The sequence below is a fragment of the Vidua macroura genome, chromosome 4 (genome assembly GCF_024509145.1).
Source record: "Vidua macroura isolate BioBank_ID:100142 chromosome 4, ASM2450914v1, whole genome shotgun sequence".
Classification (NCBI taxonomy): Eukaryota; Metazoa; Chordata; class Aves; order Passeriformes; family Viduidae; genus Vidua; species Vidua macroura.
Genome location: NC_071574.1, coordinates 60,980,829 through 61,006,917, shown reverse-complemented (window position 1 = coordinate 61,006,917; position 26,089 = coordinate 60,980,829). Strand labels below are relative to the sequence as shown.

Sequence of the window (26,089 nt, the reverse complement as noted above, 5' to 3'; positions counted from 1 at the left end):
TTTCTTTTCTAAAAGCAAGAAAGGAAGGTGAAGTTCAAAATTTCAAAATAGCTTTCATATTCTACAGTACAATGTAAAAAAAGTAATACTCTAATAGGAAAAACTCTGTTGATTCTTATCCAATGGCCACTTAAATGAGAATACTTTAAGGGAGTGTAAATCTTTGCTGCATTAAATATTGGAACAAACCATATAGCTGAATGTGCAAAAAACCACAGGTTAATGCCATCACCTGCTCTTTCAGGAGCATACTACCATGGGCCAAGATGTGGCCTTTTATTTCTACTGACAAAAACTAACCTGTGCAAGTGCCTGTGAAAGAATGTGTATGTGGAATGAGTTATTAATTATGATAAGGATGACAGAACCACAGCACACGAAAATTACTTTAACAGGCAGCATTCATGAACATCTCTCAGAAGTGTCTTCAAGGAGTTTAAGACTGAGGATGTCAGCATGATCAAGTCATTACTGAAAGTTTATTAAATGTGACTGCTCAGGTTTTGGTAACACAAGGAAAAGAAAACCCAGCAATATTAGGAAACATACCTGAAAGGATCTGATTTACTATGTGTGTGTTTCATATAGTTTTATTAAACATGTCCTTTGCTGAAGTATCATTATACTGAATTTCTTAATCTTGAAAGAGAAGCATTTGGCTCAGAGTTCAATCAAGTACTGCTGGCATTCCTGGAATGACAACTTTAATCCCTTCATTGTCCACTTATTTAATGCCTTAAATATATTCTCATGGTAAATCCAGCACCGAGGACAGAGACTTAAAACAGTTTATTCCTTTAATTAGAAATATGTATCCATACCACAATAAAAACACGATTTAAAATAGAACAATAATAACAAAGTATGAATGAATGCTAATTGCAATATAACTATGAGGAAACCACTAATATACAGCTAAGGCTGAATTGATGGGAACTGAACTGAAAGCAGAATAGTAATCAACATGAGAAGAAAGCCTGATACTCTGGAGTAGATAGGAAAAATAGTTCTGGTTGATTGAGTTTCACTCTGCTGGGATGAGGCAGGATTTTGAAATTGTGTTCTTTGGAGGCTGTGTCAGGGAATGAATGTGCTTCTGGTCAGTGAAAGGACAGTTAAAAACTACATGGTGTCTGCTGGATCTCAGAGCATTGGGTGGTGCATATGTATGCCTAAGCACATTTATATAAACACCACTATTAGTTATTTGGTCAAAAGCTTTCCCCTCTGTGCCACACAGTGTCATGTAGCTAGGCCACTGTACAGACCACGATAATAAAGTAGCCTTGATAACAAAGGTTATTTCACAAAGTTGATTCTGGAATCAGATTACAAACATTGTGATACATCTTGCAGTTTCTGATGTGACACTGTCCCAGTGCAGGATGGCAGCAGACTGGGGGACCTGGGCAGTCAGCTTTCTCTTCTGGAGAGGAAACCATGGCTGCACACTCCAGGTGTAATAAGGTTGCTCTGCCTACACAGGGAAATGTGGTCATGGGACATACACAGAATCACAGAATATTCTGTGCTGGAAGGGACCTGCAAGGATCACCAGGTCCAGCTCCTGGTCCCACAGAGGACACCCCCCAGAGCCACATCGTGTGCCTGAGAGCAGCGGCCAAACTCTTCTTGAGCTCTGTCAAGCTTCGTGCTGTGGCTGCTTCCCTGGGGAGCCTGTGCCAGTATCCATCTCTGGGAGAAGAACATTTTCTAATATCCCACCTAAACCTCCCCGACACAACTTCAGGCCGTTGCCTCGGATCTTGTCCCTGTCAGCACGGAGATCAGTGCCTGATCTCACGGGATGGCATTGCCTAGGGGAGTCTCACACCAGCGCCTACCCCAGATCGCAGTGCAGATCTGGTTAATATGTATTAATCAACTCTAATTAACCTGCCTTGCACCAGCGCTGCTTGGCTACACCTGGCAGGACGCCCTAGAGGGGGCCGTTACACGGAACATGCTCTATTTTCCGTACAGCGTTTACGTGCAGGCTGTGCGGACACGGCTCCCGTCCCGTCCCTCGCAGGGCGCTGCTCCCCGGGCGGCCCCGGCCTGGCGCGGCCTCCCCGCCCCTCCCCGCAGCCGGAACGCGCCGCGCGGGGCCGCGTTGCGCGGGGAAGGGCGTGCGGCGGCACCGGCAGCCGCCATGGCGGTGGACATCACCCTGCTCTTCAAGGCCAGCGTGAAGACCGTGAAGACCCGCAACAAGGCGCTGGGGGTGGCGGCGGCGGGGGACAGCGCCAGGGACGAGCTGCTCAAGCGGGGCACCGCCCGCTCCAAAAGCGACTTCACCAGCAGGGCGCGGGAGGTGGTGAGTGCGGCCCCGGGGGGAGGGCGAGGGGCAGCCGGGGCCGCCGGCAGCGGCTCCTCCCGGGCGGGCAGCCCGGCCCTCACCGCCGCCTCGGAGCGTCCAGCGCTCCCCGGGGAGAGCGGGCGGGCCCCGGAGTCGCCCGCAAAGAGCCCCGGGGCAGCGCTTTCCCACACGGCTGTGGGCTGGGAGCGCGGCCTGAGAGCCGGGGCCCGGCGCTGCCGTGGCGGCCGGGCCGGCTCCGAGCCCGCCTGTCGCCCGCGTTCCCCGCGGCGCGGCTTCTCCCGGGGGGCGCTGCGGGCCCTCCTGCCGGCGCTGCGCTTGTGTCCGTGCGGATCCGCCGCCCCTCCGGGCCGTGCCTGCGTGCGCGCGGCTGTTTCCTGCTGCCGGCTGCCACGTAACAGAGCGCTGCCATAGCACATGCGTTCGTCTGCGTTTGCACTGCTGCTCCCTACAAGCTGCCTTTGGCTTGGTTGCTTCCGCTGTCACACGGTGTGGCAGTTAAGTGCCAGCCCTAGGCAGATTACATGTACAAAGGTCATCGGAACGTTTTAAGGTTTGCAAAGACAAGCACTGAAAAGTTAAGGAATTTCAGAGATGAAAGCTGATCGGCATTAACAGCAGTCCTCAGGCCATAGTCGTTCTGTAAAAACAATTTTGTTGCATATTGTTTTCCTCCTTACTGAATCAAAGGCAGGGTTTGAATAACATGTCTTTGATAAAACACTGGACTGTATTTTGAAAAACTAAGGAGCTCTGAGGAGACAGACTTACAGAATGGATTTGCAAGTTTGGGACTAAATGAGAAATGCACAAGTGGTTTATAGAGGTAGAGGAAGCACCAGGAAATGTGAGGTTTTTTAGGTTCCATTCTAGATACTCTTACAGCCACAGATTTGTTTGTTCCCTCTGAACAAGCCTTCTGCCCCATTGCCACTAGTATTATCTCTGCATTTTGATTCCTCCTTCTCAGTTTCTGTGTCTGTATTTCAAGTTATTTCCAGTCTCAGACTAGATTCATGCCAACCTCTTCCTCCCTTCTAGTCTTTGCTCCCCCTTGCCTTCCTGCTACCAGGGCTTCTTTGATTTTGCCTATTCCCAAGTTTGGTTTTGTTTTTTAAAGTTCTGTTCATACTCAAGCCTACCCTCACCTCCATCTTCTTGCCCTGCTGTGGTCCTGTGCAGTGATAGCATGCTATAGCCATGTCCTTTTTTTCTGCCCTGGTTCTTTGGCTTACCTCTGTTCACAGCTGCTGCTTCCTGATAATCCCAGTATTTTCTCTGAGCTCCTCACCCTTTCTGAGTTTCCTTAGTGCACTGTCCAAACAACAGAAAGAAGGAGTGAGGCGTGGAGAAAAATGTCTTGTTTAATTTGTAAGAGCATCAGGTGAAGTAAACAGCCAAGGGGGATGAGCTGAACTGTCTGAGGGGAACAATGGTTTTAATTAACAGTACTTGTATAAAGAAGGACTTTGGAGAAGAAGCAAAAGCTGCAGTGTGTTGCTGTGTGAACACGTGGTGCCTGTTGACAGCTGGTCAGTGAGAAGGAGCAAGGTGGACTGGCCTTGCTCTGTAACTCCTGTACCTTTGTGACAGTGAGCCAACAGCCCACCAGACCACAGACATCATTTTGATGTGTGAATAAAACACTGAAGCTGCAGCTAGAAGAATAAGATTTATAGTAAAATAAATGATGATTTTACCTGTTTGTTTCAGCCAAATACAGTTCCGTTTGATCATCTATGTGTCAAACCCTCTAATAGTAAAGACTCAGAGTAAGCTACACTTAGCCACCACTTTCTTTATGCCTTACTTGGTTGCAGAATAGAATATTTCAATTTGAAAGGACCTACATCCATCATCTACTCCAATTGCCCAACCCCTTCAGGGCAAGGGGTAAAGCAAGTTATTAAGGAGATTGTCCAAATGCCTCTTGAACACTGACAGGCTTGGGACGCCAGCCATCTCTCTGGGAAGCCTCTTCTGGTGTTTAACCACCTGCTCATTATAAAATGCTTCCTAATGTCCAGTCTAAGCCTCCCCTGGCACAGCTTTGAACCATTCCCAGTCATCCTCTCCCTGGATACCAGAGGGAAAAGATTGGCACTTCTTTCTTCATGTCCTCTCCTTAGGAAAATGTAGCGCAATGAGGTTGCCCTTCAGCCTCCTTTTCCCCAAACTAGAGAAGCCCTAAGTCCTTAGTGCAAGTTCTCCATCTTGCAAATATGGAAGTAGTGAAATAATAGCGTCTACACAAAGAACTACTCCTTTCAACATTATATTCTGTGTGGGTTTGTGTAGCATCTTGCAGGTAGAGCTGTGCTGATGCTGCTCCTGCTCCAAGCTCAGGAGTAGCAGTCAGTTGCTCACAGCTGCAACACAGCTGGAGTGGGGGACTGGGCAGGCACTCAGCTGTAGGATCAGAGATCTCTCTAGCCCATCACACAGGGGTTTTTGTATCACATAATTAAGGTGTTTGAGCACTTTGCTGAACTGTGTTTAGCGATATAACGATCACACATTGAGTGTTCTCTTTCTCCTTTCTGCCCCTGAAGGACTTTTGGTGTAGGATCTGAAGACTGTGGAAACTTCTTTCAGTTTTGACTTCTTTGTATACAGTCTCTAAGTGATATTTAAGAGGGAAGATTGAAGGTGCTTAGTGTTTGGAGAAGAAGCTGACAAGACTGTAACCAGTAATCCTACACAGCTTCTGCATCTATGAAAAAGGTTCATTGCAACTGGGAGATAAAGTTAAAAATTCCCATTTTACATTCTCAAAGTTAACATGATTTTTTTAGGTGGATTGAGGGAGGCACAGAGAATGTAGAATATAAGAGTTTTTAGTTGAATTGGTATTGTGTGGGGAAGCTGGTTTAGAGATGTGTGGTCTTGATATTTTGTGTTAATCACAAAAAAATATTTCAGCATTCTGTATTAATTTGTATTTTTTTGAAGCTGGCTATTTTATGCTCAGATATACTGTGTTGCTGAAGTCCCTGAGGAGCTGATGGAGGTTTTTGTATTTGAGACTAAGTTCTTAACACAAGGAGCTCATCTATTACCATGGTAATATTAGTTGCAGAGACTGGTGTTGTTGGTGTTGTTATTAAACTCTCATAAAACTGTTCCATTCATATAAATCAAAGATGAATGTTATGGCTTCGAGCTGCTGAAAGGATTTTCTTTGCCCTGACATTGACCCATCACTGTTTATTTGGTTTGGGGTTTTCTTGGTCTTTCAGGTGCCATTGTACAACCATTGGGTTATCTGATATGTAATGTGACTTATGCTTTTTCATGGTGAATATTTTTGACACCTCTCAATCTCTTCACCATCTGCATATTGACTAGGACCAGGTAAGAAATTATTGTTAAGGATCAACAGGATCCTGTAGCTACAGGAAAGCTACAGTTACAGTGACAGACTTTCTATTACTTGCAATTTATGAAAGACTTAGAATTTGTTATGTGTATGTTAGTGCTTTTTAGTGAATGAAAACAAAACATCTTCTCTCTCTTAGACTTTATAGTGACATGGCTGTTTAAATGCAGTATCCTGGGTTACTAAAATGTGCATTTCTTCATACTATTTTATATAGGCATATGTAGTTGTAGCAGTTTGATCCTGACTGGATGCCAGGTACCACCAAAGCTGCTCTATCACTGCCCTCCTCATCTGGGCAGGAGAGAGGAAATAGAATGAAAGGGTCATGGGTCATGGTAAGGACAGGGAGTGATCTTTCAGCAGTTGGGTCATGGGCAAGACCAACTTGAGTTGGGGAAAATGAGTTTAATATATTACCAATCAAATCAGAGGAGATTAATGAGAACTAAACCAAAATCTTAAAAACATTTTTCCCCCACTCCTCCCATCTTCCCAGGCTGAGCTTCACTCCCAGTTCTCTACTTCCTTCCCACCAGTGGAGCAGGGGGACAAGGAGTGGAGGCTGAGGTCAGTTCCTCACACGTTGTCTCTGCTGCTCCTTCCTCTGCAAGGGAGGACTGCTCACACTGTTCCCCTGATCAGAGGAGGGTCTCTTCCATAGGAGACATTCCTCCGTGAACTGCTCCAGTGTGGATCCCTTGTGGGGTCTTGCCAGCAAAAGTACTCCAGTGTGGGCTTTTCTCTCCACAGGTTCTGCCAGGAGGCTGTGCAAACTTCCCATGGGGTCACATGGGCATCCACCTGCTCCACCATGGAGTCTCCATGGGCTGCAGGGGCACTGCTGCCTTGGTATGGTTTGCACCAGGGGCTGCAGGGGAACCTCTGCTCTGGTACCTAACACACCTCCTGCCCCTCCTTGTGCACTGACCTTGGTGTCTGCAGGGCTGTTCCTCTCACATGTTCTCATTCCTCTCTCCTGCTGCAGTTACTGCTGTGCAGTAACACTTTTTCACCCCTTTCTTAACTTGCTTATCCCAGAGGCACAGGCACTGTTGCTGCTGGGCTCATCCTTGCCCACTGGCATGTTTGTCCTGGAGCCAGCTGGCATTGCCTTACTGGACATGGGGGAAGGTTCTGGCAGCTTCTCACAGAAAACACCCCTGTAGCCCCCCACTACCAAAACCTTGCCACACAATTCCAATACATTTGTTCCTTGGTATGGTATCAGGTTTGGGATTAAGCTAAATGATTGAAGAATTTTAAAGATTAGAGCAAAAGTATTTAAGTTAAAAAAATGGGCTTGCAGTAAGTGCTCAGTGACAAACATAAGCAGTTCAGACCCCCAGTTTATGTGACACTGGTTCACACCTTTACAGTGCCTTAAATCTGTTGTTTTGGATGTTTTAAAAGATTGTCAGTTTTGCAAAGTATTTGGCATTTGAGCTGCTGTTTTGGGACAGTATCAGGAAATGTGACTCCTAAAGGCCTTCCCTTTTATTTTATTATGGCAAGTATGAGCAATTGGGAATCTGTCAAATATACTTCTTAGATATTTGAAAATATAGAAGGAACAAGAACTTTTTATGATTGGTGACTGTTCAGTTTGTGTTGGAGAAATGGAATCAAGGCTGATACAGCCTATAAACAGAAATAAATATAAATGAATGGTCAAGCAGGATTTCATGGTGGATTTAATTGCAGTCTTGAATAAAATCTGTTTTGCTTTGGGAAATTATCTTCTTTAAGTTTTTGTGAAAAGCTAAAAACTGAAGAGTTGGAACACAAATTATTCAAAAACAATATCAGGCATATCTGAAGAAATATCCTTGAGAATGGAAAATTTGAAAGGTTAAATGCTTCTTAATCTTTAAGTGCAAAATTTCAGAATGATCAAATGTCCATGTTTGAAGCCGTTGAACACATAAGGATGCCAGATTCATGAGGCTTCAACATCTGTTATTCATATAAGTTCTGCATATGGATTCTGTAGGATGATTAACTGATTCTTCAAAAAAATAATGGTACAATAGGCCAATACTCACACAAAAATTATGTTCAGCTGCTCTGTACAAATGTGTAATGAGGAGGAAAAATCCCCACATAAAACTTGTCTCCAAAACTAGTTCTTGTGAAAGCAAGAACAAATTACATTAAATATAAATTTTAAGCAAACCTTTTAATTACAAGGCCATGTGACTTCTGTAGTACATTGCTTTGGCTACACATAGGGCAGTGGTGACTTTATAATTTTATTTTATTTTTTAATTTTATATGTGAAACAGCTATTCACATGTACCTGTGAAAGTCCAACTTATTTCATTGTTTGGAAGGCAACCTATGGGATAATTTAAAATAGCAGTACTATTAGAAGAGATGGAGAGCTAGTTTTTTGTCCTTGGTGCCAGATTTGAGATATTCCTGCACATCTTTGTACAGACTGGGATTTAGAGCATTCCCTAGGACGGAAAAGGGTAGGAGTGTTTGTACATGGAGTTACAGTTTATTCATTGCCACTGTCACTGCATTAAATAAAGCCTAAAAAAGGCATGGGGAATGCCCAAACCAGGAGCTAGTCCCCCAAACTGACTATAGAGGACCACTTTGAATAGCATGATGTAATTGCTGACCTAGGACAACTAAAAGGGAGTGTTTTTAAACATATATACTTTCTGATCCCTTTCAGAGTGTTCAGGATTGTTTGGAGAGGTACCAAGAATAAAATTGAGCCACTGAAACAGTGTAATGTACACAGTGCTAGTAGAGAAAGACAAGACCCTAACTGGAAAATTTCTAGGTGTTTACAAATAGAAAGTTTGAAAAATATTAATAGATGAAATCTAGAAATCTAGATTTCAGACGATTCTTCATTCTTAATAGAATTCTAATATGATAAGAAAAAAGTTGACTTTCAGACTGGGAGGTCCACAGGCTTTTCTACTGCCTACTGGTTTCAAATAGATCATAACTTCAGTGAGTGTCAGGTACCAATGTGCTGATGCTGGGAGTAACACCATCCCTGTTCTAAAAGTGAAAGGTATAGAAAAAAAAAAAGAGCCAAATATTAAATGTTGTATTGGCATATACTGTAATTATTATGATGCTGGTTCTGAGTCAAGTTCAGGTTGGTGACTCCAGAACGAGTCAGGTTATATTTGAGCATTTCAAAAGACTGGGAAATGTCCAAAATAATGAAGTAGTCAGTTTGCTGTATTAACTTTTACGGGATGGGACATGTATTCTCCAGGTCTAAAACAGAACTGAAAGGGACTTAATCCTTAAAACTTCCATATCCAAGAGTGGTAGCACTGTGGGCTAACACAAGCAGAGCACCAAAGACTGCATGGTCATCTGGTGAGCTCCTTCTGTTGTAATTGAATAGCTGATACTTACCAGTGCTATGAGGAAAATGGCCAAAAATGGCTAAAGTTGTGTGCTTTAATGATTTTGGGTTTATACTCCAACTAAAAAATTATAACCTGATTTAATAAGGCCATTTAATAAGATTTTTTGACTCTACAGATTGCATAAGAATAACTCCAGTGAGAGAATATTTGAATGCAGGGGAAATATATACTGTTTATGGTGTAGCCAAATGAGAGTCTTTATTAGAAATGAATGGCTGTGCCAAATTTTGGACAGTGAGTGATATTTCAGTTCACTTAACTTTCAATGAGAGCTAATTTCTATTAAATTTGATTCATTGCTGAGGTCATTAGAATTAATTCCTTCTTCTCTCATGAACAGTTAATGAACAGTTGTTCTTTCCCCCAAAGTTCACCGATGATGTTGCATTTTGTACTTATTTACATGCACGTGCGTTTCCCTCCTCCATGTTGTAGGCAGAAAATATAATTTTAAATTGTACTTTTTCAAATAGGGAGTTGCAGTGTACTACTGCCTAATAGCTCAGATTTATCTCTTCCCCTGTGCAAATTACAGTTAATGTTAGTTTTTTAATATGAGCATTTATTGGTTTTACTTCTCATTTCCTTCATTGTCGCTAGAGAAGTTTAGTCTGAGAGACTGAAGGGAAAGACAATAATTTTAATTAGTAGATGAGATATATGTAAAAAGCTGGTTAAGGAAGTAGCAAAATAAAGATTGGGGAAAAAAAAACAAACTTGGAGAAGAATGAAATGCTGACCTTGTTCAGTACATTAGGACTAAATGCCAAATCACTAATGTTCCCCATGTGATGCTTCTGGTTTTAGCAAAAGTTACTTCAAAAACAGTGAGGAGGGTATTGGCAGGCCTTGGGGAAAAGTTATGAACTCCTACATTTTGGGAAATGTCAGTGCAAATGTCTGTCATTGTTTCCCCCTGCTTTGTTTGTTTGTTTTAAAGTACATTCTCAACTCCATGGGAATTATTTTTTGAATTTAACATAACAGCTGGATTGAAAGTTGGCTTGGGAGACAACTTTCCTTAGTGGCCTGTTAATTTTGTTTTGACTAACTGGACCTCATGTGGTGCTGAGGAGTCCAAAAGTATCTAACACTGCAGTTCCCATTTTGAGGATGTTGTCTTCGTCCTCACCTCACCTCCTTCCAGGCTGGTTGTGGGAGGTTCTTTCCTGGCTTGGAGTTGGAGGAATTGTTGTATCCTGCAGCTGGTAACTATGAACTCTTTCCTGACTGTGGTGTTCAGTTAAGCTTACACCTTTTGCAAGTTCTTGCTTTTCTATCCTGCCACAAATAAGGATAACATTTGTGGAAGTTTGTAGAGCACGTGGAAGTGGAAGAAAGCTGAGATTTATCATAGGTAGCTTTCTTCTTTTTTTAAACATAATTTACATTAGCATAACCTCTGAAGGAGAAAGATGGGCTAGGGACAAGGTGGTGGGCCTTGAGATGTCTGAAAAGCTGGAGAGATATAGTGGAAAAGATAGACAACAGAAAGTGTGCAGGCATAGCTGGAAGAAAATGGAATGATCGAGGTTGTCAAAGATACAGTCTAATATAATACAGGTAGAAATATGAGTTAAAAAAAAGAATGAGTATCAGGAAATGATATGAGGCTGTGATATTGTTCATCTAAATAGGGAAGAAAGGAAGGGATGTAGAAGAAGGGAGAAAAAAGCTGGAACTTTATATTTTCTGAATTTACTGAATTTAACTGATGCATTTATACTTTTTGCCGTTTCACTGAGTTCTTTATCAAAGATTTTGGAGCAAGAACAGCTCATTATTTTAAGTACTTTGATGCACTGCCATTGCAACAAGCTTTGGGCTCTACATTTATGTATTTTGAAATATAATCTCTTGTTTGGGACAGAAATGAACATAAAAAAAAACAAACGCAAAAGAATATCAGTGTAATTTGTTAAGTGATGCAACTGTGGGGTTTATTTTTCCAGCTATTAATACTGAGGCCAAAATAAAACTAATTTCCCTGTAAGTTGGTAACTTTAAGGTGTCTGATTATTCTCCTCTGCTTTTTTGAAAATAGAACAAGTTTGGTGGATAGCAGCCCAGAGAAGGTCTTAGCTGTGACTCTTCTCAGTATCCTGCGGTTCATTCTGTGTGTATGGTGCATCCTGCTTCTTCAGTTAGGTAGAGAAGATGTTCTTGGACACTGGAAAAGTAACTTCTTTTGTTATCTTCTGCTAAATCAAGTCTGCGCTAAGGAGTTTTCTCCTCTGTGACAACTGTCAAACAATTTCTGAGTCATCACATATGTTAATGGGTTTAAACCCTGAAGCATGTTGAAATATTAATAAAATGGGGAGATACTGTTATTTAGGATGCAAATTACACTTAGAAAAAAGTTTAATCTCAGAGAAGAGCTATTTCAAAACATAAGGGTGTTTAACTTTTCACAAAAATTGGTTACATATCATTGCTTTCAATGAGTAGTACTCACACTTGTGTTTTTGCTAATTGAGATTCATTTTGGTCATCAGATTTAGTTATTGCTGTAATGCTGAGCTTGTGATATTTTGGTAATGAGTCGATTAAATTTTTGTGTGTTTCTCCACAGATAAAAGGATACAATTTTTCAGTGAAAGATTATGTAATTATATGCTCTGTCTTTGAAACTTCAGTCCCCTATACTTGAAAATATTTTTCAGACTGGCAAATATGAAAACTTGGCCTGATGGCTTCAGCAGTGAGAGCAATTAAGGGGTGAAAATTGGAGGTATGATTAATTTCCAGTAATTCGAGGAAAATGTTCAAGAGTGTTAAAAATATTACACTCTGGTATAATTGCATAGAATGTTAAATGATGGATACTGTTTTGAAAATGCAAGTTTCCTGGCTCCAGGGTGGTTTGTCAAAACTTTCTGTCTGGCAAAAAATTATATTTTATAGTGATCAAGTGTTTGTTGTCCCTTTTTACCCTTTCATTCTGACTCTGCCTTCTCTTTTGATCGAGATTGGTGAGACCTGTAGAAAAGTACATGTGCTGCATTGACTCAAATTTGCATCTATTCCATATCTTCAGGTATTGTCCAGCATTTGAAAAGCAAAGAAAACAAAAACCAGATACAATTAAATGTAATCCAACTTTCTTTCACTCTTTGATTTTCCACTATTAATAGATTGCTTGTCATTTCACACTGGATTTTTTTTTTTTTGGTGGACTTTTAAACAGTTTTGGATGTGGAGGTAATCTCACAGTTCTAAATTGAATATTTCAGTTCTGTATAGAAATTTCTGTAGATGCAACTGAGTGGTGTTTCCCACCTCTGTAATTTTTCAGCTGTGCAGGAAGAGTGAAGTGGGTTTCAAGTGAATGTTGGTGGAGGTTCTGTGAGGGTATCCATAAGCTCTCAAATGTTATGTTGGTTAATGGTGGAAAATAAGAGAAGGGGGTCTTAGTTTTCCTCCTAAATTTTTTCAACCTCTAATATAAAGTGTTATTCTAATATTCTAACTAGAATAACTATAATTTTAATAAGGTCATTCTGTAAATTGTTTTATTTTTCTTATGGTAAAAAAACCTAAGGCCTCCAGTGTTTGGCCAAGGTGAAAGTAAAATCTCACTATATTTGGAAGATCAGAAATAATCTTGCTGCAGGACTTGTGGAGATTCCTGGAATAAAATACACACCTGAGGTATGTCAGGTAAAAGAGGAGGTGTGAAGGGAGCCCCACATGATTGCTGGGGGCTCCTCACTGCCTCTTTGCCAGCAGCGTGCCTGTGTGTGCAGAGTAGCCAGAGTCATCAGCCTCCAGAAAAGGGGAGAGTTGATTAAAAAGGTAGGAAAACAGGAGTTTGTTAGTTGTAGGTTGAAACCAAGGTGTTTGCTGTTTTGGGGAGGAAAACTTGGAGTTCTGAGTTGCTCTCAGACTCTTGGCGTTCTGAGTTACAAAAGTCTTGTGTCTTCTGCTGGTTTTCAAACTGACACATAAAATCTGGACGTAATTGCACGATGGAATTTTTTTCTTGACTATTTTCAGATGATTTGGATGTTTGGAAAAACAAATTTGAATTCCCAGGACTTCTGAGTTTTCTCTCTCTTAAAAATTTCTGGCCTTCCTTTGAGAGTTTTTGGCTGAGCTAGTGGTCTCACTTTTCCCCTGTCTCCAATTTTTAACAAGTTTTGTTTCCTGCTTTTGCTCTAGTTCTTTCCTGGAAAAGAAGGAAAACATTGTGCGAGCTGTAGAGGAACATGCTGCCCTTAGGACACTTGGTGTGTAACATACAGCATGTTATACATGGTATCTGCCTTTTTTATTACTTGTTCACTTATATTAAAATAAACACAGATAGCAAGCAGGCGTGAAAGACAAACATGTAGTGGTGATGAAAACCGTTTAATGATTAGTAGAGAAACATATTTATTGAAAATAAAAACCATGTCTAAAGGCTCTAATGGTGACTTCTTGAAACACTACCATGTTGTGGTATTTGCAGTGCTGTATGTCCTGTACAGTAGATATTGTTTGAAATTGCTTGGGAACTGGAGCTTGCAATAGTGAGCTTGGAATGTCCTGCAGATAATTAAGTTGTGGTCAGGCCTTACAAAAATAAAAAGTTCTCGAACTATGATTTTATAAACATGCTACAATAACATTTCTTTATATCTAACAGTTTCTTATAGAAAGCTGATACTCTCACAAGGCATTGACTAAAGGTAAAACATCAAGAAAGAAAAAATATTAAATTAAAACTTAACTTAGGATGTTGACAGTTGGCTTGTAATATTAAACAGATGTGTGTGTTCTTAGGATATTCTTCTTTCAGAACCTTGTTGCATACTAGTTTTCAAGTGACAGGTACAAATTTTTGATTAATTTAAAATTCTTCTTTCTTCAATTGTCTTTGTTATATGTTATTTTCTTTGGGTCTATTCAGCTGGACAGTGTGATGCCAGCTGGAGTTTCTGCCATGATACTTGAGGGAAAGTGTTCTTTGTGTAAGCTTAAGTTGAGGCATTCCTCATTCAACGATATAGAAAAATTATTACATATATGCAAGTGTACATGTATGAAATACATGTAGGTATTTCTTGGGCATGATATTACCGTTGCATGTATAAGGGTGGCATTTATCGGTTCTGGTTGTGGCTGTGGTAGGGCATAATTTGACGTTTTCGGCTCCTAGTAAGTATTGCACATAGAAGCCAATACCAAAATAATGGAACCTAAATTTTTAAAATATGTAAGTTTAATGAAACATAGAGGGAATGATTACTTGAAGGGAAAGTGTATAGCACTATTAAAATGACAAAATGTTGTGTCCAGTTCTGATGTCAACCTTTTTCAGAAGCGTGGTAGTGGTGGGATGTTGCTTTGTTGGGTTTTGGGGTTTTATTTTAACAGAAAGATCCACAACAATGATCTAAAGTCTGAAAAATCTACCTTGTAGTGAGAAATCCTTTAACCTTATTTTGTTATGACATATGATTACAAGTTAAAAACTCTGATTTTTTTATGGACCTATGAACAGCAAAATAAGATACAGTGTTGCAAGTAGAATGCATTATTTGAGGTGTGATTCAGCTGATCCTTGATTTGGTAAATTCTGCATCACTTGAAACCTCTTAAGTCAAGTGCATGTATTTCAAAATACACATGGTACTCAACAAGTAATGCAGCAGTTAATGCACAGAGATGGTTCTGGAATTCCTGTTTACATATGGGACACTGCTTCATACCAAAGCAAGGAATTGGATACTGGTTTTCCAGATCCCAGACTACTGCTCCAGTAACCTGTGACTCTGATAAGTCTGACCTTGGACTGTGTAAATGTATGAATGTTCTCTCTTCATTTTTAATAATAAATGAACTTACAGGAAACAAATCATGCTAAAGTATTCCTAAAATAAAATAGCTGTATTTTACTGCACAGGGTGCTTCATCTACCACAGAAGTTTGTTGCTGTGAAGTAAACAACCACTTTTTAATGTTTGGGTTTTTTTATTGTCAAATTTCTTCTCCACAGATTTCAGGGGATGAGTGATGTACAAAGATAGTTAAATTTATATATATATATATATATATATATATATATAAAGTTTTTTTAGGACTGAAGGAATCAATATGAGGTGATTGTTGATTAAATAGTGCCACATCGCTCTAGTCTGCATACTGTTTAATATACATGAATAGGATATCTTTTTTAAAAAAAAATTGTATGAAGACACAATTATACAACATAATGTGAGTGAGACTATCTTGTAAGAATACACTTTATTTTTCTTGATGATGTTGCTTTCACTTCCCAAAATTTTTAGCTCATTGTGGAATCCATTAAAGTATAGATGGGAAATATAAGAGCTCAGATACCATTTCTTATGGGTTTTAATATGATGTAAAGGACTGTACAGCAAATACTTACTACAGATAGTGAAAATGTGAAGGAGAAGGAAAAGGAAAAACTATCAAAGAGCTAGTTAGTTGCTCTAAAATGTGACCTAGTGTAACTTCTTATATTCTATTTATTTTCTGCTGTGTTACAGCATGCAGAATGTGTGGTGCTATGGCCTGGCTATTTCACTTACTTGACCATTTCTTCACAATTTATTGTCTAAAAAATTACTGTAGTTTCAGGAGTAGTATGTGGATTTCCACAATACATTTGAAATACTTACAGTTTTATTTTTTAGGGGAAATAAGGCATGTGTATTTTTTGAAGGACACTTTTTGTTGCTTACAAGGAAGGAGAAGAAGCCTTTTCTGTATAGCTCTTAAATAAAGATCGAGACTTAACTGAACTATGCACCTCATGCAAATGCTGTGTATGAGTATTATTTCAGTTTTAAAGAAATACCTTAAAAGAATCTATTAGAGATGTGGGGGAAGAAGATAATACAAATATTAATGGATTTTACCTTTTGAGTAAAATTGCATGCTTGTTTCAAAGACCACTTTTATTTGCTTATATATGGTTGCTACTAGTGCTTTTACTTTTAAAAAAGAGCAATTATTGCAGAAACCCATAGTCTGCTTGCAGGCAATTATGATTGAAGAGTTTGGAACAAACTGATTTGTATCAATCAGTTCTTAAAATGCAGCAGAACAAGTTTTTTTTTTCAGTGAGACTTACAAGTTGTGGTGGGAATTCTGTGCAGCCTGATGGTGATGGACAGGATCTTCTGTCTGAGCAGGCACACATATAATTTGGTTATTAGAATGTATCTTTCTGTTGGGGCTTTGTGGTGGTTGGTTCTGCCTTCAGGTTTTGTTCATCTTGTGGACAACTTTGAAATAATATGAATAAAATACCAATCATGGAAATTGCATTAGATAACATACTTTTTCATTAGCCCACTTGGAGACAAAGGATATTATATTAACTCTGGCAGAACAGCTCTATAGATGTATGTCTAGATATAGATCCTACAAAGATAACTTGTTTGACTGAGACTGTTGTCAGTGAGATATTGTTCTTTTAAACACAAATGTATGTTTTAACAAAAAAATATTTTCTTATTGCAATTTTATAAGGAAGAAGATTGTTGTAATACAAAGAAACTGAAACTCTTGAATAGTAAGTTGTTTGGAATTAAGTTTCCTACCTCTTTTAAGACTGTGAACAGAACTATTATATTGCCTTCTGATTGCATGGTGTGTTTTCTGCTTTAAATTGCTATTACAGTAGCTCTGAGAGTCCCTAACTCAGAGCAGAGCTAGATTCCCTTTGCAGAGCATTTGAACTGTTAACTAAGCAAGACATTGAATGATGCAAGATGAAATCCTGGTTGTACTGAAACAGGCTGCAGAGTTATGGTTGATTTAATTGAAGAAAATACTGTGCAAAAAATTCTTAGCTGAGTGAAAGTTTAATGCTTGCTCGTTATTTGTTCCGCATTTTATCTTGACTAAGAATGAGGATGAAGGCTCAAATAAGAGATTGTGGAAAAAGAAGTCTTCTCAAATGTTCTTAAGGATTTTTTATTAAGATGTATTTCTCTCTTCTTTTTTTTCTGCAAGAAATGAACTGATTTAGTTGAGACTATTCAAATATTGTTCACTTGGGTCCTAAGAGAGCATTCCCCAAATAGAAAGACATTGTAAGTAAGGACATTTCTAATTTGTGTCACTTATTTGCATTTCCAAAGATATACTGTACCCTAAATCAAGATAATTCTGAAAATATTTATGCATAACAGTTGTTGGGTAAAACTAGCAATTTTTAGGAAAAATGTAGTTTTGAAATTCTCTCTGAGTTGTAGCAATTAACCTACATGCACATTTATAATTCTAGAAAATGGACAGCATATTGCATTCAAAGAATGGATCTGATAGACTCAAATTGCTTAAAACATCAGTTATTGAAGATGTCCCCCTGGGACTTTGAGAAACTATTTAACAGATGAAAGTACATTTTGAAAAGTCTGACCTTACAGGCAATCATAAAATGAATCAAAACAGTTCTTTCCTCCCCTGAAATGTACAGAGCCCATCTGTATCTAATCCAGTAATTATAGACTGAGTTCAATTACCTTTTCAAACTTGGAGCAGACTGGAGACTAGGCAGTGAACAAATATAGGGTTTTGTCTAGACCTCAATTGACCACAGTCTAAAACTTGAATTTCTATCTAATTTTATTTTTAGTGTAGCTTGATAGTTTTTAAAGGATTTATTTTGCTACCTAGTTGCTAGATCATGAAGGTTTTTATTGTTGACTTAGTGTTCATGGCGACATTTTTTTGTTCCAGTGAAGTTAATGAAGTGGCACTAAGTCCAAATAGTTTACTGTATAAATAATTTTAAATTTTAAAAAAGTGGATTATACAGCTCTTTTGAGTCTTTAATATTGCCACAATCAAATTATGAAAGAATCAGAACAGAATTATGTAATTTAATGTCCGTACTCATATCCATATATTTAATATTAAGATTGAAGCACCCGCCTTTGATGTTTTTGGCTCTTTTAGAAAAATGGACCCCGACTATCTGACTGCAATATTACCAGTAGTTGACACGGATTAGGAGCTGTGCTGAAAATAGATTTTCAACTATTTTTTTCATTTATTTCAGTTAAAGCAAGTAAACTACCTGTTCAGCCACAGTCAGTGTTAGATAATACATACACAGCTACAAGTCTTAGCAGTTAGTGTAAGTCATCACTTTGACCACCAAGTTGAAGCTCAGGCATCTTTTAATGTTATCCCACAAGCAGAACAAATCACATAATATATAATATAATATACATCTTGATGAGAGGAATCTCGTGCTGCATTCACTGTCTGACATAATGTTTCCAACATGGTGTTGTTACTCCTCATAGGGCAGCTCTGAGCAGCCTTCTCTTGGCAGGCGTTCTTCACAAAAAAGCTGTGTAGTTTGCAGAGCCCAGTGCAGTGCACAGGACTGGGATTGTTACAGGAGAGCATTTCCTATCTCTTGGGTAGCAGTGGAGGAGCAATGATTAAGGACAGAATAAATGCTTTATTTTTAACTTTTAATTGTGCAGTGTGCTTTTGACAGAATGGCGTTTCTTGGCAAGTGAAGCCTATGATAATTAGTGCATTTAGTTTAACTTACTTATTCTTAATAATAATCAGTATTTGTGGCAGTTGCTGTAATTAGTTAAGAATGTGGTTCATGGTGACTTCCAAGTCAACATGTATTTGATGAATACGGCACACTGTTCCAGTAAGTAGTAAATTTGACATGACAAGCTGGAGTCTTTTGATGTTTAATTGGCTTTCCTTGTAACACTCGAGGAAAAAAATGATCTAATGAATGTTGCGTTGACCATAAAGCTGAAGCCCAAGAGATTTCATGGAATGTATTTTGTCTCCATATTTTGTAAGCATGGGAAAAGCTTTCTAATATTTCTGTTTTGGCGTGGTTTTTTAGGTGGGAGGTGTTTGGTAGGTTTGGTGTTTTAGTGTATAGTAGTTTTCTGGATGAATTATACTGTTCTGAAGGGGTAATATGGAAATGTATAAAATTATAATCATAATCTTAAAGCAAAATTTGTAATAGTATATTATCAGGAAATGTAGTAGTATATAACATCAGTCTGGTTTGTTGTTTTGGTTTTTTTCCCTCTTTTAAAGGAAGGACTGTCATGCACTCAGAAGTCAGGAAATCCAGTTTAAAATTTCAGTCCTTCATCAAAATCCTATTTACAAAAGCATTGGGAAGTTCTTTATTTCTCCCTGCTGTAACTCCACATCAGGAGCGAAGAAGATGTTTCAGCTGTTGCTAATAGCAAATGTCATCATCTGTTCCCCAATCACATTTATATTAGTAGATTTATCATAGAAGATACAACCATACTCTGCTTCCAGTAAGTCCCCTACCACTCGCTTTTCTTCCTCCTTACCGTTATGACCATAAGAAATAAAATTCACCTAGAAATTCTATTTAAGTTTATGCAGCCATAGAATGTACCACCAGACTGCAGTGGAAAGTAGGGATGGTTGATGTAAGTTTCTGAATTTTTAATAATTCCATGTTACAGCTTCATAGGAAAAATCTGCTATGACCAGGATGTTATGACCTGTGGCCTGAAGGTTACCTGAAATTAAGTCTAGATTTAGCACTGTGTTTATTCTGATCTGGATAATTTTAATTCTAAGGGGTAGTGGCACTACTGACCCCAAATTCGAAGGCTACTAACAGGTAACTTAAGAATTATGCTGGCTGCAGTAGACAGAATTTGTGTTACAGGAAAAAAGACTATTTCGTAGTCTCAAGATTTTTCATGACCACATCAAGTGTTTTTCCCAAGTGATGGTTGGTTGGTTCAGTTGCATCTCTTTGCTCATTAGAAAAAGGACTTTGTTTTGTGACTGTTGCAAGAAACTACAGTTGATTTTCAGTTCCATTCTGACGACTGCGTGATAGATTTTCTGCTGCGTGCATTGCATACACTATACTTGTAGTGCAAGATAAACAGTATTAAAAAAACAACTGTGTTTTTACTTTAATGGGAAGAGAAATTTTAAAAGTGAAAGCATTTGTCCTTTGTCCTCAGTGGATATTTGTGTGTCGGCTGGTTTCAAACCAGATCACTTGAGTCAGCTCCTGTAATTGTTCGTGTCCCGTGCCTCGGAGCAGGCGCTCTAAACCCGGCAAAGAGCACGCATCTCTTAGCTGCCTCTGTTCAATGAAATGCAATGAATTCGCCCTGTAAGATCTTTTTTAAATCTAAAGGGAATATTAACTTCATTATAGTCCCCGGTATTAACTTCGGAAAAAAATGGAGGTTCTTCGGGAATCACCCTATTTTCTCCTGTTTCATTTATTTGAAAGAAATAACGTTCTTTTGCCTTCATTTGTTCCTTCCAACTCTTACATTTTTGATGTGTGCTTTTCTTTCTGGTTCTATGTATTGTATTTTATTAGGTTTCTGTTGAAACCTCTCACAATTTTAGTGTCATTGATTTCTTACTGTTGGTATTCTTAATTTGCACTCCATTTGATTCCTTTGTTACTATATTTATTTTCTGATTTTTTGGCTGATTTTCTATACATTTCAGAATTAGTAAATGCTTGTTTATTTAAGTGGTAAGAAACTGTTAACTACAAGAAGGATAATTTAGTTGCCCACCTAGTCAGTTGTTTTATTTTCTGCAGTAGAAGGGAGGCTTTTTCCTCTTGTTGCTGTCTGATTTGTTGTATAAGACAAAGGAATTCAAAGTGCCTTCCATGTGAAGCTTAATCTTTAAAAATAATTTTTTCTTTGTCTTTTTTTCCCTGTCTTGTTCAGCAATGGCTTTTTGGACTTTTTCCTTTTCTTGACTCCATTTGTGACATTAATTAGTATTAATAATGGCTACTAATTAAGCAATAAAAAGATGCTCGTAGTCATTAAAGTTATGTTTTTAAAAAACCTTTCTAAAGTGGAAAGTCCTCAAATCATTTTAAATAAAAGAAAAATTATGTTGTGTTACTTAAGCTATGTAGGAAGTCACAGTACAGCTAATTTGATACAGTGCAATGAGGTATAACTAAACAAAGTTATGTGAGTAAAACTGTCTACTTAGACATGGGTTTATTTTCCTTCTCTTTATTTTTCTATCCTTACTCAGTTTTGTCTCTTCCATGCTTATTGATGCTGTAGTGAGACAGACATTTGTGTTGCTTATGCAGGAACCACATTTGAACTGCTCTGTAAGGGACTGAAGAACATTCAGGACAAAAAAGATTAAGTATCTTCAAACTAGTTTAGATATCCTGACTTTAAGGATACACTGCTGCTGTACACTGTGTTCAATAATATGCTTTTCCATTGGTATGACATTAGAGCTACAGGCATTTGAAATTATTTTGTGTTTCTGTGGGGAAAATTGTAGTTTTGGAATGCTCTGGTTCTAATGCTGATGTGCCAAGGAGTAGAACATGTTATTAAAACATGAGGTTAGGTTAACCCTCTCCTTGCTAGCATATATATAGCATAAAGTGTTTTGTTTAGGCTATTTTGAATGCTTTCAAGGAGAATATTTTACATTCTAAGAGATTTAATAATTGGTTTGGGAGTTTGTTTCTTTCCCCTTTAAGTGTGGAGTTTGGGGTTTTTTTTTGCTTTTGTTTTGATTTATTACCCTAAATAAGGGTCCTCCTCTTCCAATACATGCTAGGCTCTTGTGTCTCTGATATTTGTCTCTCATTTGTGCTGTAATTATATTTACTGCTTTAGCTTGGGTGTACCTTACTTTTCATGTTTTTTCACTCTTTACTTCAAACCATACCCTTCTGCTTCTGTTTCTATTCCCCCTTCCATCTGCACTTCCCCCCTTCCTTCACTTCTCAGTTTTTCTCTTATTTTTCCACATGTGTGCCACAATGAGCTTTACCAGCTCCTGTTCCATTTATTCATACAGTCAGATATCTGCTTGACATTTACCACTTAATCTTGACCACTCTCTGTATGAGAAATTCTCTTGCTAGTATTAAGTTTTTGTGTTCTACTTGTGATTCATAGCCGTAACATTTTCATCTTAAAGTTGCTAGTGAGATAATTCCTCAGCAGGGAGGTACTTCATGTTTACCTTTCTTCCTAAGCTCATGCCAGTGCATGAGCAGACTACTGAAATACTGATGAAATGTAGTTCAGTAATACTGACTCATGTGTAATGCAGAGCTGAGCTATGGAGCAGTGGCATGACATTTGTTAAATCAGGTGTTTGTAACCCAAACAGAAACTGGAAAATGTAGTATGACTTCTGTCCTTGATATGAGAGAGTAATTCATGTAAGAGCTGTGAAACGTTGTGGCAAATTGCAGGAGCATTTTAGCCTAACCTTGAGTGAAAACTGTACACAAACCAGTATCCATCTTACAAGAGACACTTCATATGCTTGTCTGCTGAAATTCAAGTATTTTTCATCCAGTTGTTCTATTATTTGCCCACACAATGCAGTAGCATTTAGCTACTGCAACCCAACCTGGGCAATCTATTGATTATAGTAAAAGACAGAGGTAACACTGATTTTTTTTCACTGTGTATGGGTTGGTGAGATACAGTGAAACTGTTTCATAGACATTGTGTATTAACACAAAGCACCTTGGAAGGTTTTACGGCTTAGTCTGTAAACTCATGGACACTTTGTGTGTATTTATTTCTTGACATGGTGGTGGTTTAGTTACTTGATGGTTCCTTCTTGCCCTACATGCTACAGCAATGGCCTTATGTGTATCAGCAGCAGGTTGTGAAAGGAAGGTCTCTATGAAATTGGTAGCATCTCTGAAATGTGTGTGCCCCAAAACTGTTGAAAAACCGTGATGTTGCCTATGAAATAAAAAGTCAGACAAAGGAAAGTAGTCCCTGTTTTATTCTCCCTAACAGAGTGTTTCAAGTAAAATAAGAACTCAAATTCATTTTGCAGAGTAAATACTTTAATAGATTTTTATCTTCTGAAGCTCTTCTGATTCATCAGAGTTTACAGAGTAAGCATAGTCTTTTTCATTGCACTGGTGGTTTCTGTGATTTTATGTGTACTTAGGTGCTGGATAGCCAGTGCAGCTCTCACTGCAAAGTCCTTGTGAACAGGAATCTGTCAATAAATACATGTCAGTGTCTCTGCCACAATCTTGTTTCCTAAGATTGTTTCACAGCTGGATGGGCACTTAGTAATTTCAGAATGAAGACACTGTTCCTTTCCTGAGCAGCCATGAGGATAATGCTGTAGTTTACAGCCCTCTCTTCTTGGAGACCCTTGGGAGTTGACTGCTGATTGGAACCTCAGACTTAATGCAGCAGTATACAGTGGTGGTATGTCTCAGTACAGATGCCATTTCATTTCAGCCAACCCTTTTGTTTCCTTTTCTTGTGTGTCTTGGTTTTGTCTTAGTTTTTGTTTGTTTCTGTTCCTCTCCCAATTTGTGCATTGTGTGTTTTCTTTTCTGTGGATGTGTACCATCAAAAAGCCACCTATTATGTGAAGTTGTGGGTTCCTATGAATTTGAGACTTTCTAGAGACAGATAAAACACTTTCAGAAATTAGTAATATGTTGCAGGGAATGGTAGCAAATTACAGGATACAGGTCAGTTAACTCAGAGACAGGAACAGACTGTTGTATTTTGAGGTGTCTTGCATGGTCTTGCAAAGTTCTCTTCAATGAGTCTCTTTTGGCATTTGTATTACAAGCCAAGCTTTGTTATGCCCATGTGAGCCTTGGTTTGGCTGAGTCTCCTAGATCATTCTCTCCTACAGACTGACTTAAGGAGACCAGAAGCTCATATCTCTTGAGGTTTTCAGAGTTCATACTCTGGCTTATGAACTCTGTTACTAGTTACTAGTACAGTTACTAGACACTTTATGAACAGTTACTAGAAACTTTCAGCTTTTAAGCAGCTTAATTTTTTTTTCTTTCACTTGTTTGGTAAAGTGTTTGTCATTGTATAATAGAATAATTGGGTTCACAGTTTAGTTGTAAATAAGGCTGAATTTTATTAGTTTTTTCATTACTTTCCTGATATGCTTTGATTATTTCCTATTGATAGAGTCAAGGAAGGCTTACATGGTGACTTACATACAGGTTATATAACCATCACAAGTACCAGAGAATAGTATACTGTGAAACATAGAGGAATTAGAGAAATTATCTGTTAAACTGTATTTTTTTGATAAAGTTTCCGTCTACTGTTACTTCAGTATTTTCACCAGTTTACATGGCTATGACAGATGTTCCCACAGGAAACGATTTCAGTCTATTGTGATATGAAATTTTGGGCTATGGTGTTTGTGGGGTGTTTTTGTTTGGTTGTTTTTTTTTGTTTTGTTTGTTTGTTTGTTTTTTACATTGTAAAGTACATCAGTGTTTCCTCATGTGAACTTCAAGTTCTTTTCCTTGCTTTTGAAAATACAAAAAATGATGTTGCTCTTTTAACTCTTACTTAACTGACCTATAAATTCTGAATTAGTTTAGCCTTGAATTTCTTTATGTGGCACAATTGTTGTTGAGGGTCAGTATGCTGGAATATTTCAGGCAAACTTGTAAATACTCAGTCTATAGGAACCACTATTTCTGAACATTTTTTTAGCTATGCTGTTACATGAAATGCTTTTCAGTTTGTGCATTTTCATTCATCTCTGCTATTCCCAAACTTTTTATATAAGAAACTCATAAAAATTTTTGTACTCTGTTCCTGTTGGCCTTGCAATGTCAAAGCAGTTTCTCATGATTGCTCTCATCATTAAAGATGTTTCACATATTTATTTTAGCTTTTTAAATCTGAAAATCCTTAGCTTCTTTTTTTTTTAGTGATTGGCATTTATATCAAGTAAAATTAAAACTCAGATATCTGAATGTTGTGTTCAAATGGCTTAAATGAGTATGATTAAGTTGTAAGAAGCAGCCCATCAACTAAAATCTTACAATTACATACAAAGCTGTCTGTTGAATTAAAAAAACAGAAACCCAACTTTCATTTGCAACAGCACCGTTCTGATTTTCATTAAATAACTTATGTTTTACTCTATTTTGTTTAAACTCTAGATTAATTTCTATGGTTACAGCGGATATAAATCTCCAGATTGCCTTTAAAAGGGATTGTTTATTCAAAACAGGACTGACAGTCTCTCCTCAAGAGAAGCTATTACTTAATTTTATTTTTCTAAGTTTAAATGCTTAAAAATATTTGTAATGATACCCCAAAGGCATCATAAAAATGTAAAAATAATTATACTCTACAATTACCAAAATTACAGGAAGTGAACATTTAAGAAATCTTACTGAGATTCATGGCTGAGAAAAAGTGAGGCAGGAAAAGTGCCTTACTTCACAACTTGAAATCTTGTCAGGGATTTCTGCTTTCAGTGATTGAAAATACATGTTTGAATTGTCAGTATTACTCAGATGTGAGAGAATAGCATTGATTTCCCTTTTAATTATAGTTAAAACTTTCTCCTCACAAACTCTGCAAGCGCTTTTTATAGAGAAATTTTTATGTGACTATTTTTTTCAGGTAGAAATTATTCTGCCCATGGTGGGGGCATCTTTTTCATAGGCAAAATAGCTGGCAAATACCTCTAGGCAGATGAAAACCAGCATGAAAAGCATTTTGTGATGAGCAAATCCTGGTGCTCAGAGGTACTTTTTTTGGACGCTTCACGTGTTGGAAGTGTTAATGGTTATTTGGTAGTTAATGGAAATATGGAAGGGCAATGTGCTCTAAACTAAGAGGTTCTTCTCTTGGACTTTGGTCATGTCAGAAGATTCTTGAGTGGGAGCAAGATAAGGTGTCTTTGTTCTGTGATGCTTTTAGTCCTGCAGTCCTGCTTGAGCTCTGATAAACGTAGAGCCCTTGCTGTAGAGTTGAGAACCTGTCATGGTTTGCCTTGATAACAATTTATAAGACACTCAGAAAGGGACAGGATGAAGTGAATTTGATAATACTTGGAGTTCAGATTGACTGTTAGTGTTCCTGTCTGGTCCAAGAATTATTAAAAGGATTTTTATTTTATTTTATTTTATTTTATTTTATTTTATTTTATTTAACTTAAGGCTGTATTTTTCCTCACCTCAGTTTGCTGTTA

The 26,089-nt window shown here is 38.2% G+C and overlaps 1 protein-coding gene across 1 annotated transcript in view; it reads left to right on the top strand.

Moving 5' to 3' along the window:
- The first annotated feature begins 2,080 nt into the window (after window positions 1-2,080).
- The window catches only part of STX18 (syntaxin 18), a 59,048-nt gene continuing 35,039 nt past the window's right edge, over window positions 2,081-26,089 (top strand). Inside the window, exon 1 of the mRNA XM_053975319.1 lies at window positions 2,081-2,317. Coding sequence (XP_053831294.1) covers window positions 2,153-2,317 — 165 coding nt within the window. The 5' untranslated portion in view covers window positions 2,081-2,152. The remainder of the gene's footprint in view (window positions 2,318-26,089) is intronic.